The sequence below is a fragment of the Watersipora subatra genome, chromosome 9 (assembly GCF_963576615.1).
Source record: "Watersipora subatra chromosome 9, tzWatSuba1.1, whole genome shotgun sequence".
Classification (NCBI taxonomy): Eukaryota; Metazoa; Bryozoa; class Gymnolaemata; order Cheilostomatida; family Watersiporidae; genus Watersipora; species Watersipora subatra.
The window spans coordinates 4565057-4587621 of NC_088716.1; the positions used below are offsets into that span (position 1 = coordinate 4565057).

At 35.5% G+C, this 22565-nt stretch overlaps 1 protein-coding gene across 1 annotated transcript in view; it reads right to left on the minus strand.

Moving 5' to 3' along the window:
• Window positions 1–12822, minus strand: part of LOC137404716 (receptor-type tyrosine-protein phosphatase kappa-like) — a 50107-nt gene extending 37285 nt beyond the window's left edge. The window contains exons 1-19 of the mRNA XM_068090948.1: window positions 12717–12822; window positions 11577–11659; window positions 11095–11278; window positions 10668–10777; window positions 10292–10463; window positions 9882–9958; window positions 8926–9139; window positions 7305–7408; window positions 6786–6969; window positions 6372–6477; window positions 5060–5330; window positions 4704–4755; window positions 4482–4581; window positions 4189–4271; window positions 3774–3934; window positions 2445–2532; window positions 2044–2117; window positions 1221–1257; window positions 845–945 (exon numbers count right to left, since the gene is read on the minus strand). Coding sequence (XP_067947049.1) covers window positions 845–945; window positions 1221–1257; window positions 2044–2117; window positions 2445–2532; window positions 3774–3934; window positions 4189–4271; window positions 4482–4581; window positions 4704–4755; window positions 5060–5330; window positions 6372–6477; window positions 6786–6969; window positions 7305–7408; window positions 8926–9139; window positions 9882–9958; window positions 10292–10463; window positions 10668–10777; window positions 11095–11278; window positions 11577–11659; window positions 12717–12822 — 2307 coding nt within the window. The remainder of the gene's footprint in view (window positions 1–844; window positions 946–1220; window positions 1258–2043; window positions 2118–2444; window positions 2533–3773; window positions 3935–4188; window positions 4272–4481; window positions 4582–4703; window positions 4756–5059; window positions 5331–6371; window positions 6478–6785; window positions 6970–7304; window positions 7409–8925; window positions 9140–9881; window positions 9959–10291; window positions 10464–10667; window positions 10778–11094; window positions 11279–11576; window positions 11660–12716) is intronic.
• Between the last annotated feature and the right edge of the window lie 9743 nt (window positions 12823–22565).

Below are 22565 nucleotides of genomic sequence, written 5' to 3' on the forward strand. Positions count from 1 at the left end.
CAACTATACAACCTATTAAAGTCTTATGTACCCACTATACAACATATAAAAGCCTTATATACCCTACTATACAACATATATGAGCCTTATATACTCAACTATACAACATATTATAGCATAATATACCCACTATACAACATATTAATGCCTTATATACCTCACTATACAATGTATTAAAGCCTTATATACCCTACTATACAACATATTAAAGCCTTATATACCCCACTATACAACATATTAATGCGTTATATACCTCACTATACAATGTATTAAAGCCTTATATACCCTATTATACAACATATTAAAGCCTTATATACTCCACTATACAACATATTAAAGACTTATATACCCCACTATACAACATATTAAAGCCTTATATACCCCACTATACAACATATTAAAGCCTTATATACCCACTATACAACATATTAATGCCTTATATACCTTACTATACAATGTATTAAAGCCTTATATACCCTACTATACAACATATTAAAGCCTTATATACTCCACTATACAACATATTAAAGACTTATATACCCCACTATACAACATATTAAAGCCTTATATACCCCACTATACAACATATTAAAGCCTTATATACCCCACTATACAACATATTAAAGCCTTATATACCCCACTATACAACATATTAAAGCCTTATATACCCCACTATACAACATATTAATGCCTTATAAACCCTACTATACAACATATCCAATATATAATGCCAATCCTGGAATGAAGTAAAATCAAATGTTGAGGATCTTATTTACTTTCATTCATTAGGTTAAGTGAAGTTAAGTGCATGTCTACTGAGTTGAAAATATACTGATAACACTACCTTAGTGTTCTCAATGGCTCTTGTAACCATGACAATAGCACTTGGCCTCTGCTCCCAGATCATCAACCAAAAGTCTGCAACCGTTTCATTTGTAAAAGGGCCTGAATAAGATAGCAGATATTATATAAGTTTGCGATATTCAATCATATTGGGTAATAGGCTTCTTTGACATTGACATCCATCTGTACAAATAACAAATAAAAGTTTGTTATTCGCTACAAGTAGGTGTAAAATGACTTGATGAGAACATTACTAAACATTTTAGTGAACTTTTTTTACGTAATAAAGCTTAATATCTAGTAATAGTAACCAATATTCAATAAAAATTAATCAGCAACAACCACATGTTATGATTGTAGGACTACTAATAACCTACCTTGCGCAGCTATGTACTGGTTATCCCTTGAATACCCCTACAACAGTGTAAGGAGTGTTAGGTATGATTGTGAAATGTAATTAGTATACAATATTATAGCAATTAGACTAATATGAAATACTTGACAAAGTTCTAGTGTACACAGTAGTTCGCTAAAACTTTGGTAATAAACATATACTTCACAATTGAGAATTTTTTTAAAAAGGCGACCATAAATACTACAACATTACAAAATTCATATGAAGTACTAAATACAAAGATAATATCTAGTGAACTTGCTGCACAAAAGTAGTGGCCAACTTTTTTATTAATTGCTATAAACTTCTTTCAAATTGGCAGTTGAAAAAGTCAAAGAAAGGAAATTGCAATCATGTCTTAAATTGTGATGCGGAGGCAAAAAATATGAGGTACGGTTGGTATCAAATCTTCAAGTCTTTAAAAAGAGTAAAGGTTAAATAACAAGTACAATAGATAAAGCACCAAAAACTGTTGCATTCAACATTTCCTAAAACATATCCACATAAAGAAGTTTTTTCAGATGTTGGGCAACTTTACTTTTAGATATATGTGCAAATAATGCATGTTTTGCTCACATTTAACTCAATGACAGCAACGAGAAAGCAACTTTTAGTTGAAGCCATTATAATTTAATTGCTCTAAAACATTGACTAGCCAGATAAATTCAAATCTTGAAATCTAATCTATGAACTCTACATTTAACTGATGATAAATAGAGTTAATAAAACTTTGCTGGTTTAGTAATGAGTAGCAAGTCATAAAATTTGATGATCCTTATAGTAACATTAAAATAGGTTTATTTTACCTTCAAGAAGGAAGCATTAATAAAATCACTCTTTCCTTTAGGAATTCCACAAAGTTTTACTCTGTGGTCATCAGCTGAAACAGATGCAGTTGCCATAACTATGATAATAATATTGATTTTTTTGCAAAACTTTTCAGGTTTTGCTTTCACTTCATTATCACGCAGATAATACTTACTGAACAAGTCAAGGTTATTAAGAGTGCTTTAAAATTGCACACCAACTGAAATATATACCAACTAGTAAAAGCACGCTATAGCTGGCTGGGTTATATGGAGATTTTCTTGTTGCAACTAATTAGCTAGTGATGGCAGAATTCTTTGTATGTTAAAAATTACAGAAATAAAACACTGTTCCACAATAAAGATAACCCATCAAAGAAACCATTGTCTCACAGACTCACCGGGATATAAGTTTTTGTATCGGCATTTTCCTTTGTTTTGAGGCTCAAGGGCAACGTCCATTTTAGGTGAGGCTTGTCGTTTGAGTGTCTACAACCAAGCAAAAAAACATCAAAACATTCTCAATGTTGTGGTCAACTTTTTGATTTGTGAATAATAAAAAAATGTTTAGTCAAAAACCTCAAAAAAATCAGTCAAATTAAAAACCATACCATCAACCTAGCACACCAACATAGCATATTATATTAAAGAAAACATTTATAGTAATAAAATACAAGAAAACTTTACAGCATAATATTACAATAGAAAAAGTCAATTTCAAATACCAGTTTTTTCTCCACATTCCAGCTTGCAATAAGCATCCAAAATGTATATGGTAAAACATTTGAGGGCAAAAGTGGAAGTTAAAAAAACCTTTACTAGGAAAGGGCACTGTGGTTAATTATGTAGTGTGAGAAGTACTTTTGATTAGGCGTGTTGATATGTCTATGGTGAGGGCAGTTGTGCCAAAAGGGCTTTGAAGCTTTTATGTCAAAGGTTTATGTATATCTACAATCACCAATAGCTGACTCATAGGATAAGTTGTTAGTTGTATGCGTAATGAGCTTCACAACAATATATATAAGCAAAGGACATAAAATTTTGAGCAGCAGTATCAATGTGATAAAGGTGCCTAGGTATTTACTATAATAAAGTGGATGAATACTTGGAGATCTTGTTGGATAATTATTATTTTTTATTGACTTCTATTTTTAGTGCATTAATTCTGCCCTCATAATAAAACTTACGCATGTGTAATATTTTGTGTGATATATTACTAACTGCTGTGAAAAATAAAATATAGCTATAGTTGCAATACACATTACAAAATTACCACTGTACTAACCGTGATTGCGTTATGACAGTCTAATTATATTTGTAATAAACATGCATTTCAACCATTCTAAAATTTTACAGCAGTCAAGATAGAACAGTTTTGAAAATATGGTTTCTGCTACCAGCGACAGGCATAATTCTATTTCGTAAAAATACATATATGGCTAAGCATTTTGCCAAAATATTTTCATACAAAATTTATGTTTTGGTATGACTGAGCAGTTGTGAGTAGGAAACATAGTTATTTGAAAAGCAATACAAAAATCAATGCTCTGTAGTATAATGATTTGCTCCATTTGGTGGTCACAATGACATTTTTCTATCAGTTAGTTTTATGACATGATAAATTTAATTACATTAACATTAAGCATTTGACATTAAATTATTACTTCATGATTTTTATTATTAAATTATTCGTTTTAATGAAATGAACATAGTATTATTATAGATCTCACATCATACTGGTCTCTGATGGCTGATTTGTTGGTCTTTGTGTACCATCCAAGTTTGTGAACTGGTATTGCCTCTGAATTAGGCTTTAGCTCTTCCATATTACCGTAAGTTGTTTCTTCAAATTGCGCTGAAAGCCTGGCAGTGACTTCACGAGTTCTATTTGCTGAAACATCACATACTTGTTTGATATGAACAAGTTTTAAATCAATATCAGTATTGCAAGATGACAAGATGTTAGCAATCAATAAATTTTTTGGGTTTGTTAAATTGTTTGTGTTTCGAACATTATAGAAACTTGTTATGGTGTCTCCGTTATTTATTACATTAAACTTGCACGTAACTAGAATGTCGGTATGTATCTAATTTATTGAAATTAAAATGTGTTTACCAATTTCTATGTGGACTACATCTCCTTACCATGATTTTCACTACCTGTGTCTATAACCTCAGTTAAAAACTCCATTGTCCTGTCTGTCTTTTCAAGTGACTTGTTCCTGATTCTTAATAAATACAAATAGAAAAAACTATGAAAATGCTTTTGTAACACAATCAGCCTAAGTAAATTTTTCTATACATTTAAGCTGCTGATAGATATGCATACAAGAGTTATAGCTTTAGAGAAACAACAGTTATTTTATTAAAACGGCTCATTGGCATGGTTTAAACAAATTGTAGCCAATTTACTCTAAGTATGTCTTTTAGTTACTCACCTCCACAGTATGTAGAGTAAGATAATGACCAAAGCTGCTAAAGCAAGACCACCCACCACTGCTCCTGCTATGACTCCACCTGAGCGGTCACCTTTAGGAGCTAGAAAATTAGTAGAATTAACTGAAATTGAAGCTGTTCATAAACTTTGATTCTAATGAAATGATTAAACAATTTGAGAATAATTTGTACACAAATACACAATGTTTACCAATGTTACTAACCTATTGCAGTGATGTAGTCAGGATGAAGCTCTATAAGTGGGTCAAGTCCTTCCTAAAATAAAAAGCTGCAATTAGTTCCAAAGTGTTATCATATATGGTCTTTAGTAGCAATGAAGATTTTACATTTCCAAAATAATAAAATGCATAAAATACCGTGTTTGACTTTTAGTAGTTCATTTAACTTGTTACAGTACTATAGAAATTCAAGTTTTATGAACCAACTATTGGCAACTATCAAAAAAAGGTGTTGATGGAAATTATCGATACCAAAACAGAAAGTGAATGTACGTAATAGAACACTGGTTTTTATTCACTGCATTGGCAAAAGTTCATTATCAAAGTTTCATTTAACTAACCTCAGTCTCTACCTTGACAGCTATGTATATCAGGTATTCTGCTTCCTTTTCAAGCTCTCCATTATTGAACTCTCCATAGTTCTTTTCATCCCCAATCAGGAATATGTATTTGTCTCTAATTTGTTTAGCGGATAGCTCAGCAGTAGTGTAGCAGTAACACTCAGCTGACTCTTTGTACCGGTCACCTGCTGACTCCTTTGTGCACCCACAATTTCCTGTGTCTCTTTTTCTTCGACCTTTTGGCTGTTTCGTTAACATCACAAGGTATGACCTACAATTAATTAAGGCTAAGTCTTGTAAATAGCTTGAAATCATAAATATGCATGAACAATGTCCCATTATTGTGAGACTAAAGAATGCATTCTTGCTTTTGACCATGGATCAATATAAAAGGAAAATATAGCAGCTACATTTGCAAAATTCCACTTGCTACTGTAGGAGTTGACTCGTGCTGTAAAATAAACTGATTCATTGTCTATTTTTTATGAGCACAAAGATGCTGAGAGAAATACATTAGAAGATTGTTAGCTATGTCAACAAAGAACAGAGAACAAGTATTTGCCCAATTATTTTCAAATGCTGGAGGAAGGTTTATTGGAGTTATTATTTGAGTGTTGGACTATTACCCTAAATGTAACAAGTTTGCGTCTCGCTAAAATAAAACATTTATTCTCTTTTCTAATCCTGTATTTAAACAAACAGCCATCAAACAGACATGACTTTTGTAATAGTAAAAATTAAAGATGTGAATGCGTGCAGTTCATGCAAGATTATCCAATAATTGACGAAATTGGCGCTTGAACTGGAAAAAGTGTTATCTATTTGAAACTTTTGAGTTTGCATAATGACAAGCCAGATTTTTTCAATTCATTTAGTATAGAAGTTTAACAAAATAACTTACTGTTTATACATATTAATGATTTTAGCCAAGAGTTCTCAATATTAGGCTTTATTATTATTATTAATATTCACAATATTCAGCTTTTCTTTAACTAAATCAAATCAAGAATAATCAGTTTTCATATTTATTCTCCATTTTGAGGCCTCTCACTTTCCGTTAGTTCCAAATTAATGGTTCTTTAGAACAGATTAGAGCAAGAGTAGCTGCAATGGAAAGGCCAAAAGAGACTCAACTATCGTTTCTTCATGCCCTTACTTCAGTGTAGTTTCTAACAAGGAAAAATGCACGTTTAAATAAGTTGACAAATACTGTATGCAGTTATTGGATGCAAAAAACTATTTTAAATTCCAAATTAAGTTGTGACTGTTCATTCTGCAAAATAGAATAAATAATACATCAGACACAACTTACCCAATAGTACCACGTTCTATGCTAATTTTCTTTATTTTGACTTTCAAAGAAATTCCTTTACTGGCTCCTTTAATCAACTCCATATTGGACCCTTGAGAGTTTGTCACTGCAATAATGGTAAAACCACATGTATATAGGCAGCTATTGGGTATAGCAATTGCACTTACATGTAGCTGTGTTAAGAGTTCTAAATTCAAAATAAAATTCGATAGTTTTAGATTTTAGGTAAAATGAACTGGTCACAATATATCAATTCCATCAACACATGGTAGTTTTGTACAAAATGCCTAAAAATTTCTATTATATATAAATGTATGTAGGCAAAGTTTATAGCCGCCATGAGTAATGTGAATACAACAAAGTTTTATCATAGCTGTTTTTGAGTGAACTTTTTAGTGCTATAGGAACACTAACCTGTTAGCTGTGAATATACTCGGTTTTCTGATACCATTCCTTGTCCTATTGAGTTGGTTGCTGAAGTACTGCATCTAACGAGAGTAGCTGAAGGAATCCCACATAAACTTATTTTAGCTGTTTCATCCATATCAGCTTTTAGTTCAACATTAATTATGATTGACTCTGAGTGGGTACAACTTACCTACAACACAGAATTTGCAAAAATAAAATAAAATAATAAAAGGTATTGGCCACAAAATTCTTCTTAGATAATTAATTTTTATGGCATAAAAACATTAAAGTTATTCTTAGTATCAAAGAAGCATGCATCCATTGCTCGAAAATGTCAAAAATCTTTATATGAGATCTACTGAAAATCTCAAACAAAAGTATGATATGAAGTGGGTTTTTAAATGAGGAAGAAAAACGTAATTTACATAATTCTAAATAGCTTATAACAGAGCAAGAATGTTATGCATAATCACCAACACAGTCGTTTTTTAATTATTTTTTATTAGACAATTTAGCCTCTCTTACCGTATAACTCTGAATCACTCCATTGGGAATCTCTGGTTTATATAAGTTGACCGTAACACAACTTGCATTGGATACTAGCATCGTTATTGGTACCTCTGGTGCCTCTAGGAATAGACAAATTGTTAATTTTTATTTAATTGGAAAATAAAGAAAGAACACTGTATAGTCGGACATTATTTGCAGAATTTAACACTTTATTCTGCAACTACTGATAGTATTTAATGAGCAACTAACTTTTAATACTTTTTGTACAAAGCTTGTGTTTTCCAATAACCATGAAGTGGGTGTTTATTTCAATAGTATTTAGGTATGAAAGGTTGCATGTAAAGTACAATTGCAATTATCATTGATAGTTTCAGTTTCTTCCAAACAGTTTTGCTTTAGTGTAATTTTAACTTTCTTGAATATCTTGTTTGCTACGCATGTATGTCTGCAGCCTCGTTGTAAAATCACTCTTATAAGCATCTATGTATCTTGCAACCTTCGGGTTAAATGTAACTGGGTATTGGTTCCTATAAATACAAAAGCTGTACTAATGTTTGAAGAATTAAAACGTCTCAAACAGAAACTGATGTGAAATAGACTAGTTGGATTTGATAACAATTTGTGTATCTTCTAACTTATTAATCTAATGGGTTTTTAGAACGCAAAGTGAGAAAAGGGTGTCAAAAAATAGACACAACAACAGTGCAAATGCACTTGGTTTAACAAAATTTCCAGTTCAGTCAATATCACTGTAGATAACTAGAACTTCAAAAACTATAGATTCAATAAACAACACTACTTAGCCAAAGACATGTTATTCATAATTACCTAAAAAATAATTTTTTGAGTAAACGTAGTTGCTGAAAGAATGAGTTATGTTTCACATAACAATATGCCTTAGTGTATTATATTTACTGTTTATTATCTATAGAAGACCGGTAAAACTTATAAAAAAATAAATCAGTATCTTGATAGCTATTTTAGCAATAATGTTTTTTTAATTTCTCCAGTTATTAATTTTAGTTCAGATTTCATCATCCTTATAAAAGTAAAGATATTTACAAAAAAATTTAAATTGTGATAACAGTCAGATATGTTACGGGAACAAAGCTTTGCTCATAATGTTTGTATTTGTCACAAACTATTTAGAATTTTTTTGTAAAAGTAGGCTAACATTTAATTAGTTATCTTTTACAATATTTACATCCAATCAAAAGTTGATTTCAATGTAACAAATTTGGCTGTTCTTGGTTGTAATCATAAATTATATACTGTTTTTGAAAGCACTATTTAACCTGATAACTAATGGCTACATAAAATAAAAAAGCTATGTGCAAGAGAGTGAATGTTTAAAGTGGTTATCTAGTCATACTGTTAAGTAGTCTCTATATTGTATTTGAGTATTTTGACATTGACTTTCATAGGGATTGCCTTTATCACCGCTAAATTCTATAAAACAAATACTTGATTAAAGTTGTTAAGCTAGCAAGTGGGCTTTTTCTTTTTTATTGATTGCAAAGTCAGCCAGTAATTTTATCACCTAAAAGGGTTTATCTACGTCCAACAGTCTTATAAAGTTGGAAAGAAATAATGGGTAATCAATAATTTAAAATATTATTAGTATAGTTACACCTACTTGTTTCAGCAGTGATGATAAACCTCTCTGTTTTACTGCTCATATTTGCATTGTTAGTTGCTGTGATAGAAACAGAGTAGTTTGTGAATGGGAGAGCACCTGGCACTAGGATACTACCAGCAGAGGCATTGCTGACAGAGAAGAACAGGTGTTCTTTAGCCTCAGTGATGGTGATCGAGTAGGACTGGATATATTGGCATTTGTGTTTAGATTCCTGACAAAATTATAAAAGTAGTGGCTGTCATAAATTATTTAACAACATTAAATCGGCACAACAAATTTTGAATAGCAATAAATCCTTATAATAGATGGTATTTGTAAAAGAGACAACTCTTAAGCCAACTAAAAGGTCATTCAGTATGTAATAATAAGAATTACATGAAGTGCACTATTACGTTACAGTTGTCATTAAGGCAGGTGCTAAGAAAGTTTTGTAAGATTACAATTTTTATGACATCTTTTACCATGTATGCTCATACATGTAAATACCCTTCTTTTAATTTTCCTACTTATAGACAGAGCTCTTTTTGCTGTGTCAATATGCAATATAGAGGTTATGAATTGGCAAATTGCGTATATACATTCCCATATTTAGTAGTAAAGAACAAAAGACAATGAAGTCTAACAATAGAAACAATGCCATATTACATTTGTCGTCATGCACAATAACATGTAATTTGATTACAGCTGCCACTAAAATAGAGCATCTCTTGTGTTAAATTGGCTATAACAAAAAATAGCTGACTAAATACATCACATGATTGTTTATATTTTAAATTTTTTGTCATGAAATTGCATTAAGACATCAAAACGACACAAAAAAAACATAACAAACAGAAACCTTAGCCTTCAAGTAAAAAACTATCAATAATAATTTATATCTGATCAATCGCTATAGATTTCTATCATCACTGTTGCGGTAGAAATACTAACATTGTATTCTTAAAACTGCTTACTTCCAGATAGATGTTGATTGTCACTGTGTCATCGAAAGTTCCGTTAGAACTTAAAGAAAAGACTGGAGGAGACGGCTCTGGTAAAAAGTAAATAGTATTTTGCCATAATCAAGTGTTTGGACTAAAACCCATATTTAGCAGTACAAGTACATATAAAATAATAATTAAACCTAACTTTAACTTGAAAGCCCGTCTTAGTAAGTAACGATTAGTGTAGCGGGTAGTCAACTCACTAGTCTCTAGTGTATAAATGGAGTTACTAACAAATTGTTTAGCAAACAGTTTGTTCCACAATCAAATGAAGCTATTGAGTGCCATGATCAAAAAATTAGACATTAATCAACTACAAATATATTTAAAAAAAAACTCTGTGTATACAACGTTCATGATGATAAAAAAAAACTTCTTACTATCACATGTGACATGAACAATAATTTCTTCTGTTGGACCGGGACCAATTTTGGTGGCTGCTCGTAGACTGCAGTTCACACGATCTCCTGATTCATATGTGCATTCTGTTAAAGAGTTCTTTGTAGTAGATGTCCAGTCTGGATGTGATTCACCAGTTTTTGCACATTTATGCTGCAAGTGCATATTCTGAGCATTTGTCACAACTGATGACACTTTTACTTATTGCATCAAAAACTATATAAAATCTTAGTATTAATGAAGTTGATGGAGAATATGCTTAAATGGTTTTAGTAACCATTGCCATATAATTGATTGCATTTGCCTATTTTTTTGTAAAAATTCAATAACCACTATTGATAAAAATTTTAGACTCACCTCATATTTGGTAATGACTCCATTTGGTTGCAGAGGCTCATCCCACTCAATGATTACACAGGTCATATTCTCAGAGTATTTATCCGTAATGACTGGCACACTCCATGGCTCTTTAATAAAATAATTTTTAAGTTTTACCAAAATTAAGGCCAGGCTGTGTGTGTTAACATATTTTTTGTACCAATAATAGCAACAACAATGTTAAATCATACAAAGAAGATTTGATACATTTGTATGTACATTATTTGTACCATCAATAGCTACTACAATATTCAGTCGTACAGAGAATGTTAGATAAGAACCTGAAAGTAGGCTATTGTGCAAACCTTCTATACTTTCAATGATATGGCTTACCTCTGTTTATGATTTCAAACATGTAATATAACTTAAATGCTTCATTTAGCTTAACATTCGAATTTTTACTCACCAAGCTCTCCTGTTCTCACAGATATGTAATATTTACTGTTGAGGCCTTCGTTGTTAGTAGCTCTGATAGTGATATTATAGTCAGTCAGGGCATTGAGGTTTCTGATAACTCTGTTTGTAGAATAACTTCTTTCAGGAACCTTGTACTGCAGAGGATTTAAAGAGGCACAGTGTGCTTGAACATTCTGCAATTTTCAAAATAATGTAATTTATCAGTAAAAATCTTTCAATTTAGGAGATATACAGGGATATACAGAGATATTCATTCAAACTAGAAACAATTATGTCCTTTTATGTACACCTCTTTCAGGTTTAATAACACAAAAACATTAGATTAGCAAATACACCACTAGTATTGTCTAGCCTGTTACTCTGAATTTTATTACACTGAGAAAGTCCAAATAATTTAAAATTTCATCTTATCATTTATTACACAAGGTCTACCACAACTATAATATTAATTTGGCTGGTAGGTTATCTCACCTCGACAGTTAAAGTAATTCTTCTTTTCTTTCTGAAAGAGTCATAATTTTCAACCACTGCAGGAGTTGCAGTAAAAGCAGGAGCTGTCAAATATTGATTGTTATATACTCCATGTACATATAGTTTTTCATAACCTAACATAGTTATATATATAACTATGTTAGGTTATATATATATACTGTATATACATATATATATATATATATATATATGTATATATAAATATATATGTATATGCATATATATGTATATATAAAAATATATATATACATATATACATGTATATACAAATATATGTATATATACATATATATATATATATTTATATATATATATATATAGAGAGAGCTGTATTACACAATGAATTCGACAGAAATAAACACCGTACACAAAAATAAAAATTGTACAGAGAATACACAATAAACTTCATATGAAAATTAGAATGGCATCTGATGTATATTTTGAATAAAACTAATTTTTTTGGGCAACAAACTTTTATCATCTCAGCAACGCTGGACATTCAATAGTTTCTATCTATATGTAAATCTCCATGTTTGTGTTTTTTGTCTGTCTGTGTAAGGTTTTCAGTAATCACAAATAAAATTTAGTGAGGAAATACTCATTTCACGGAGGGTTTGACCTTGAAACCTCTAAGTTTGAAAACTAGCGATCTCAAACTCTACAGTACAGTCGTTCAACTGACCATACTGAAGAATCATTGCGATGACATTTATTGCATCAGTTAAATTGCTCGAGCTGAAAGCACTTGATTTTACTCTTGTTTGAAGCACTTAGGGTTATTAACTAGTGTAAAGGTTTTTGTGCGCTGCCCATTACTACTCTACCAACTTAAAAATTAGTGTGAAGTGCATATACCTGTATTCTGCTTTATTCATAAGTAGTTACAGTGAAAAGCATGCAACAGTCAATGATACAGGCATAGACAGCTCTGCCTCTCTACTGCGAATGCTCGAGCTTATATAGCGGAGAGCCAGGTCTGTTGCTCCGCTGGATTGGACTGGGCTCGGTTTGGGTTGGCTTGGTTCAGCTCACACATACAGTCCATCACACACTCTCACCGTTGACAACTATGGTCTCCAATTAATATATTTGGGTAGAGCTAGCTTCGCTAGCGGGTACCATAGCGGAGGCGCTCCACTTCCTCTAGGAGAAGCTGGCGCTCTTGACATGACCTTCTTCTTTTGTTATTGCATGGCCTTGGTGGCCTTCCTCCAGTCCTGTCCATCCTGTGACAACAACGGGGCTCTGCTACGCTGGGTTTGCAGCAGCACCTGGCTAGCGTGTGCCTTGCCCATCACCTCGGCCAGAGTATGGTGGGTGGGCCGGTCCTGAGTTGTCTGACCTAGCCTCGTGAGAACAGGACGCGTCCTGAATGGTGAACGGGGCCGTATCGCCGGCCGCTCTTCTCCTCTGTTTGGCAGTGTCACATTTTTCCTCCACTATCGGGGGTGCATGCAGCCATGGACAGGGAGCTTCTCATACTCTCCTGACCGAATTGCTCCCACGTGTCCTGATCAACCACATAGACATATAGGTCAATGTCTCATGGCTTGTGTGTCACGTGGTAGATCAGCACTTGGTCTCAAGACACGTGTTGGAAATCGCAAAGACACGCAGACACTGCACGTGCTGAAGTATGTGGAATTTGATCCGCCGGTTGCTGGTGGTAAACCGGCAAATCCGGCAACTCCCTTCCTGCGCCTGCTCCTCCACTCGCCTGATAGTCCGGGCAGACAGGTATTTGACTGTCCTTGCTATAGGTTTTTTGAGGGAAGGACTCCCCCTCTGTCATATCTCTCTGACAGAGGGCTCGGGCGGAGTGCCTTAGCTAGAGGAGAAGAGGCCAAGTATGGGAAAGGTGGCTCAATCCTTCGTCTTGTCGTCCTCATGGCAGCCACCCAGCACACCTCATTCTCATCTTTTGTTAAAGTTCCCTTTAATAGTGCTTCGACCCTTGCATCAGTCAGTTCCAACGCGGCGGGTTTTGAGTGGCCTTGTCTTTTTTGTGTCGTGTCTGCCTTTCCAATACTTCTTTCGCAGGCCATCACGTTTGCCGATGTTGGCCTATGTAATGCTTCTCCAGCTTCTTTCAAGCTAATTGTGACTAAAATCCGTAAATTCTAAAGAGAGGTGTTACACGTGCTGTCCATATTCTTGAGCATACTGATGTTGTCTGGAGTGATTGAACGGTTTAAAAGGATAGCTTTGGTAGCGGCTGGGTAAGCTTTTAATCATGTTTTTTTCGGCCTCCGAACCGTTTTATGGCGATCCCATTGAGTAGCGCATTCCGTTCCCGTACCGTTCAAGCCTGCTAGTAGTCCAGACTGGCCTCGGGTTGTGATGAACAGGTTTCGACGGCATCTCCGGCGTCGGAGCCATTCCGATGTCCCCCAGGTTTGACTCTGGTTCTCCTGGAAATTCTCCGAGTGTGACCAAATCAGTCATCTCGATCTCGGTCTTTAGTTACTCCTTCCGTCCCGGCCAAATTTTTTGTGGGTGTTGCATTCTGCCCTTGGGTTTTTTCCGCCTCAATCAGCAGTTTTTCCAAGCTTGGGTGGCACATTACTGGTAGGAAGTCGTTTCCGATTTCCCAAAGGATTTTTCTCCGGCTTGCGGGGTCGGGCTCTTTTCATGTTAGGGCTCCTTTTTGGCTCCAGGGTGGCAGGGGCCTGCCCCAGCCTCTCCAGACAGGGGTGTTTGGGCTTAAGTCTCGCTTCGCTCTGATTTGAGGACTGGCCCTGCCTTTTTACCAAATAGGTGTGGTGGCCTCAGGCTTTCAGGATCTGGTATGGGGTCATGAACCTCGCCTGTAGCTTAGGGTTCTCCCCATCACCGGGGCTTGTTCATGGGCCATACCCAGTTGCCGGGGGCGTACAATAAAGGCTTCTTTTGGTCCTCCTGTCTCCATTCCATCTTATTCTGCCAGAGCGGAACCAGATGGAATGCATGATTATCTCCCATGCACGATTTGCAATCTGTGCTGTACTCCTAGTGCATGTTTGTGGGTAGGGAAGAACTTGATTGGTGAAGAGTGACTTTCCAGCTGGTCCTGCAACCTCAGCTTCCGTCCTAACATCTCCATATTGGCTGTTTCTCTGCTTGCATAGTCTATGATACCTCGGTATCACTTCATCAGCTGAGGGAGCAACAGGTCCCACTTGTCCTATTCTTGGGCTAGCAATAATGCCTGCAGGGAATCCCCAAGCCCACAGTCGTTCCGTTGTACGATTCCGTTGGCCTGTGGGTTGTATGAAGTAGTGTGTGTTTTCTTCACGTTTCAAAGTTGACACAGCTCAGCCATTTGTTGGTTCTCAAACTGTGGCCAATGGTCCATGTGGATATGTTCTGGTAGCTCCAGGTAACAGAACACCCGCTTGTCCAGAGCGTTAGCGACCACCGGTGCCGTGGCGTTGGGCAATGCCAGCGTGTCCTGCTATCGGGTGAAGTGGTCTGTGAAGATCAGCACCCACTTGTTTGTCCTTAGAGTGGCCGGCAGCGGTCTAACCAGATTCACGGCCACCTTCTGCCAGGATCTTCTGGCATAGACCTTCTGCTTTCCTCCGGCTGCCTTCATCTCTTCATTTTCTTGCAGCCTGGCTCACCTTGCAACTGTTTACAAGCCGTCTGACAGTGGATGTCAGTCTGGGTCTGTACCAGGTCAACTGGCAGTGGCTTGTCACCCTTCCCACCCCAGAGTGGGCCAGGGCGTGTGCTTGCCACACCCTCGTTTCCCGCATGGTTGGCGGGCAGACGGCGCACCATCTACAGCAGCCCTGCGGGGTTATGCATGCCTTCAGCACGCTGTCCTGTCGGATGCGTGGGGAGCCCGGCATGTGGCATAGTATGTCCAGCTCTCTGCTCCTTACTTCCAGGTGTTCTGCTGGCACCTCTTCTTTTGTGGCGATTGCATGATACATGACAGCCTCTGTGTCCTATCCTGTGGCATGTAGTCTTGCCAGCTTGCCTTTTGGTCCTGGCTCCTCGGGTGTGGCTGGTAGCCCCTTCGGGGACACTACCGGTACTCAGGTTCAATCCAACTACAGTTGGAGAAGGAATTCCGTGCCAGCTACCAGTCGATGCCCCAGGGTATGCGACTTGGCCCTGGGTCAATTCCCCTTTGCTGAGAGCGGGATTCCCACCAAGGCAACTGGTCGCTACCCACGTGGCTAACAACAACTGTTCCCAAATAGGCTCTCTCTGTGATGGCTTGAACAAATAGGCCACCTTCTTCGAGACTTCCCTCCTCCTACACAGCCACTAGATAGATGCATGATCGGTTCGTAGAAGGAGTTCCAGTCTATACAAATAGGCCGGAAGTCTTTACTGCCTTGACCACTGCGAGCAACTCTTGTCGAGTGACCTTGTAATTTCATTCTGAGGAGGTGAGAGTCTTGCTATAGTAGGTGATGATTCTCTAGCACCCCTGTTTTCCTGGGACAGCATGGCCCCCACGTCGCATCCACTGGCATCTGTATCCAGAATATTCTGTGTCTGGGGGTTCAGATAGCCCAATATTGGGGCGGAGCTGATGCTGTCCTTAAGTTTGTTGAAAGTGGTCTGCTTTACCTCCATTGATCCCAAGGCTTCTCTTTTTGCCATCAACCGGTGCAAGTGGTGTGCTATCGTGGCAAATTCAAGAATGTATTCGCGGTAGTAGCCAACTGTTCCAAGGGACCTTTGGAGTTCCTTAATTCTGCACGGGTTTGGCCACTCTGCGACTGCCTGGACTTTCTCGAGATCTGTGGAGACTCTGTCCTTGCTTACTATGTAGCCCAGATAGCGTACCTTGGGCTGTAGTAACTCGTATTTGGAGTATTTCAACTTCAGCCCAGCCCTGTGGAGTTTTTGAAAGACTTCTTCAAGTTGGAGCGGGAGCGTGTTGAAATCCGATGCAATGACTATGATTTCGTTGAGGTATAACAACAGCGTCATCCAGTACAGACCGTGTAAGATGCATTCCATCAGCCTTTGGATGGTGGCTGGGCAGAGGTCATCTCGAAGGGTAACGCTTTCCATTTTTGCAGCCTGGATCAGATTGAGAAGGCCGATCTCTTTTGAGCCTTTGCATCTGGGGAATTTGCCAAGCTTTTTGGCACAGCACTCTTTGGGTAAGACTACGTGTTGATGAAATTGATGCATTGTGAAAAGTTCATTTTACCTAAACTCTAGAACTATTGACTTTTATTTTGAATTTAGAACTCTTAACACAGCTACATGAAGGTGCAGTTGCTATACCCAGTAGCTGCCTATATATTTTCACTATTATTGCAGTTACGAACTCTCAAAGGTCTAATATGGAGTTGGCTAAAGGAGCCAGCAAAGGAATTTCTTTGAAAGTCAAAATAAAGACAATCAGCATAGAGCGTAGTACTATTGGGTAAGTTGTGTTTGATTTATTATTTACTCTATTTGGCAGATTTAGCAGTCACAGCTTGATTTAGAATCTAAAATAGTTTTTGCACTTAACAACTGCATACAGTATTTGTCAACTTATTTTCACACGCCTTTATTCTTGTTGGAAGCGACACTGCAGTAAGGGCCTGAAGCACCAATAGTTGAGTCTTTTTTGGCGTTTCCATTGCAGCTACTCCTGTTGTAATCTGCTCAAAGAAAAATTGAAGTCAGAAATAACTGACAGTGAAAGGCCTTAAAATGAAGAATAAATTTGAAAACTATTTCTTCCTGATTTGATTAGTTAAAACAAAGCTGAATCTTGTGAACTCTTGGTTAAAATCATAAGTACAGTGAAACTCGGCTAACTCGATCTTCACGGGACCGAGAGAAAGTGTTCGAGTTAACAGAGTGTTCAAGTTTTGAGAACATTGTCACAAGTGCATGTATTCATCAGTACATATACAAACTATATATAAATCAAAAGCATTGATTGCTCGTTGAAAGTTAAGGGGCCTCTTATGTAATGTTTTAACAATTTTTGTCAGAAAGTATAAATATTCTCCTATTACTTGAGATTTGTTTGTTTGTTTTAGGTGGTGTGATTGCCAGAACGTTTTCAGATTAAACTAGGAAAAACTTGATAGCGGTTGAAACGCTCAGTAAGAAAAGACCTACACTGTTATTTTTTTTTTGAGCGTTTTAACAAAAACCGATTTTGCCAATTTTTCTTTAAGTTTATATGAAGGTAACCTAGCTTCTATTTGCTTTCGGAAGGCTATCCTCAAGCGGATGTTTATTAAATTTGATTTTTGCAAACTTTTGGAAAAGCCGTCAACAAAAATATTTTGCCGATAGTGCTGATAACGACGTCTAAGAACTACTAACAGTTGATGTTTATCTCTATGGCTTGGAATAAGATGATATTCTAAAACGATAACAACTGTCTAAGTAGCCGTTGGGCAAAAAACTATTCGAGTTAACGAAGTTAAAGTCGAGTTATCTAAAGCAATTTATCATTGCGTGGGAATGGACCAAACAAATTCGTTCAAGTTAACCATGTGTTCGAGATATCCGAGGGCGGGTTATCCGAGTTTCACTGTATGTATAAACAGTGAGAGAGTTTGGTAATTTTCTATACTAGATTAATGGAAAAAATCTGGCATGTCATAATGCAGACTCAAAAGTTTCAAATAAATAACAATTTTTTTCAGTTAAAGCTCCCATGCTGTCAATTAATGGATAATCTTGCAAGAACTGTACACATGCACATCTTTAACCTTTACCGCTATAAAAGTCATGTCTGTTTTGACGGCCGTATGTTTGAATACCAGATTAAAAGAGAGAATAAAGGTTTTATTTTAGTAAGACTAAAAGTTGTCCCTTGACCAAACATGAGCAAAGCGATTGGTTGGGAGATTCATGATAAATGCACATGTGCACACAACTCCCAAAAATTATTCGCTAACGGCCGTCGCAGACCCTTGTACCTAAATCTCATCAACAAATTTAACCATTTTTGCGTAGAGTCATTTAAATATTATAAGAACGATACAAAACACATATAAACCTTTTTAAATAGGTTACCAAGTCTTTGAAAGGATACCGCAAGACCCTAAAACTAACCCATCTGATCGGATTATACCAAAATAAACAGATTAATTCGGCCTTAAATCGAAATAAAGAATTTACAAGCCTATTGTAATTAAAATTAAGACCGGCATATAAAATGCAGATAAAGCCGTGCAACAGAGAGTATAAATATTAAGTCACCAGCATTTTACGAGAAAAACGCAGACATTTCGCCAGTCTATAGCATTGTTTAATTGCCAAAGGTTTGTGTAATTAACATAGACTGTTTGAGGCGTAGACCGATTTACAGGTACGAAAATGTGGTACACAGTGTTTAGCCTACATTTTTTGTCCCATTACAGAAGGTTTTTAAAATTATCTAGAACATTGGTCAGATTTCTTTACATCTTATTTAAAAGCTAGGGCGGAACTACAATGCCCCTTTATGACAAGAATATTTCTTTATTTCACTCCAGTTTGCAGAAAGCTTTCAGACGCATGAATGCTAATGATTGCTTACTTACTGTTACATATCGCTGTCAAACCCATTCTACATTCACAACACAACCAGTTTTCAAAATGTATATTACATGGCAGCAGGAAATATTGCATTTCAGAGATATCAGAGATGTATAATAAACGTATTTCTTTATTGCTGTTGTTAGTTAAATTACGTACAGTCGGTTAGGTCTACAGCTTGAGTTTATATTTATTTTATTGTTGTAAAACATAAGTTTGAGATAGTAGTAGATTAGGTCTGATTTTTATACAACCTTTTGTTTTGAATAATTGACCTTTTGAATTTCATTTCAAAAAAATTTGGCAATTACCATGAACATACAATCTTCCAAAACACCACGTCCTTGCATTGGCCGTCCACGTCCATTCTGTATTTTTCCTCTTAACAGGAAATTTTTCCAGTAGGAGTAGTGCTGCCGTTTTTTAGGCAGACCCTATCCTTTGTCGTCTGGGTTTCTTTTTACTGTCACTTTGATAGCAGCAAAAGTTCATTTAGCAATCCAGTAATCCAGTACGAGTCTCGTGGTAGAGTTTGTTTTGGATCGTCCTAATCCCACTGCTGCCACCAGTGCAAAGGTTTTGTGAGCTTCCCTTTACTACTCCACCAGCATAAGACTCAGTATAGAAGAGTGAAGAGTATATACATTTATTTTGCTTTGATCATAAGCAGTTACAGTGAACAACATGCAACAGTCAATGATACAGGCACAGACAGCTCTGCTTCTCTACTGCAAACGTTTGAGCTTATATTGCTGGGAGCCTGCCTCTTGTTCCACTTGATTGGACTAGACTCGGCTTGGCTCGGCTTAGTTTGGCTCCACACATAAGTCCATCACACTAGCACTATTGATTGTTATGCTTAACGGTTATTAAGATGGCTGTAAACATTGCTACTGCTTCAGTAAACATTGGCACTGTTAGTTCATAAGGTAAGCGACTGAAATTTGTTGGACAAATATTTTATTACCTGTAGAATGTCAGAAGTTTGGCTAGTAGTCCAATATTTTTATGTAAAACTTTCACTGTAGTTTTGCATTATAAACTATCATAAAAATTGCTCAAGTAATAACAAGTGGTGTGGAACACATGTTATTAGTACAAGTTCAATCTAATAAAACCTGAAGCGTGTGACGAAAAATAATGCATAGACTCCTCGCTAAAATGAATGATAATATTTTAATTGGTTTACTCTACTTTGAACTAAAATTGGTTAAGTTCAACTAATTTATGTATATTTTTATTGTTTTTAATATTTACTTTAAACTTTTCTCGATATTTACAGTTGCAAAAAGAACGGTTGGGTTTAGAGAGACTTTGTTGATCACTTTAACAGTTTCTCAAATACGCACATTTTTCGCTGTGCCTAATTTTTCTTGCCTGTTCATTGAGGTGTAGTTGTGTTTTTAAGAACTACCCTCTTGATCAGTATTGTTACTGATTACTTGAGCATTTTCTTTTGTACAGAATAAATAGTCTAGTATATTTATTTATTAGCTTGCAAATACTAAGCCAAAAAACTGATAAACGTTCAAGTTAAAGATAAAGCAAAGTTTACTGCTTCAACAATATTTCAAGCAAGCATGTGTTTCACTAAGCTTAAATTTTTTTACCTGCACAAAGAGTTGTAGTTGTCTTCTTCTGAGAATAACCCCAACCAGCCATATTTGTAGCCCTGAATTGACACTCTGCATTGCTGTATGGTAGATATTCACATATAGTTATTTCTATTGAGTTGCCAGCATCATCCCACTTGCTATCAGCACCATTGCATTTATACTGTAAGTATTCTAGTGACTCTGAGCAAAACGGGACCTAATATCGCCAGTAAATATTTTGGCAGCATCAGCAGAGCCAAAAAAAAAATATCCAGTTTCGATAAAGGAAACTAGCCACTAGCAGAAACATGCTCATATGTGTGTTTAACATACATGTACGTGATAATTAATATGTACAATGACTGTACCTAATACCTTTAAGATTCACCATCATGTGTGAAATTTACTAGTAAATATCATAAGCGTTATAGCAGATCTAAAGCTGTAATACATTTAGTGTTCATTGCAACTGCTAATATTTTCATAATAGACCGTGTAACAATGCTCAGCATATGTAAAAATATGACAATGATATTAATGACAACTATTGCTATTTTTCGAGTTGTTAGCATCAATACAATTGCTATCATTTATGAACTTGTACTGTTAAATTTTTGTTTGAAGTTATTCTTAAAATTACCAGTTATTTAAATTCTTACAACCTTCTCAGCTAAAAAAAATCTTTAAAAGATAAATTTTGCAACTGCAGTGGTTTTTAAAAAATGGTGTTTATAGGTTTATATCTTCTATTTGATAGTCTATGGTAAACATAACTTTTATTAGCTGACCTCTAAGAAATTAATAAAACGCTTCACAAAGCATTTTTCTTTTTGAAAGACCAGGTGATTGAAGAGAATCGAAGTTTAAAAGCAACTCTCATTTAACTTATTGTGTTATTTGAAAAATAAACTAAATATTTTGGTACATTTATCTTAATAAGTATTATTATACTGTATAGTTTAATTTATTTGACTGAAAGTGGTTTGTTCTTGCACAATGCTTGAAATGATTAACCAGTTCAAAATGTCCGAACCAAAAATCTACATTAAGTGCTTTGTTAAGCAACAATATTAAGCATCTTTGCTTCAAGATATCTTTTAGACAAACTCTGATTAAGGTAGTGTAGTACGAAAAGTAATACTGCCAGCTGAGTAGTCCTAGTACAATGGCGACTAGTTTAATTACCAGCAAACTGGTTGCCATTTCCTGTTAGTTTGTTTATGTTTTTACTCAAATTTACTCAACCCACTTCTTTTTATGGCAATTAACACCGTTATTAATTATTCTAAAAATTTTATCAGTCGTTACATGTTACTTTGACGACATGAACATCTCATTAGAAACAAAAACATGCATATATCTGTTGAACCATTCATAAAAAAGTTATAGGCTGTAAATAATATACTGTAGGTTTTATAACCCTACACATTGAGGTATGAAAATAACATGTAAGCGCTATTTTGCTTTCATTTTATTCAGATATGGCATTGTAGTTAGTCAGTTCAACTAATTTTTTTAGCTTAGTTTACAAAGTTTAAATCACTTTATTGATGGTTTGCCTAAACACTGTAATTATTCAGAAAAATGATGGTTAGAATTTTAAAACACATTTTAGATCATTATCTGCCACTAATTTAATGAAAGTTTAGCTGGGACAACAGACTCACTGATTTTCTTCTGATAAAAGAGTTATATTATGCTACTTACCCTCTGTATGTACTTGTGTAAATATTTGTTGGAAAAGAAAGAAAATTTTGACCTCACCTAGTTTAAAGAAGCTGAATACCTGATACTGAGTGATGGTTCCTCCAGGAAATTCCGGTTCTACTCTGGTGAAGCTGACACAGTAAGGACTTGTAGCAGTCAAAGTTGGTTGGACAGATTTAAACTG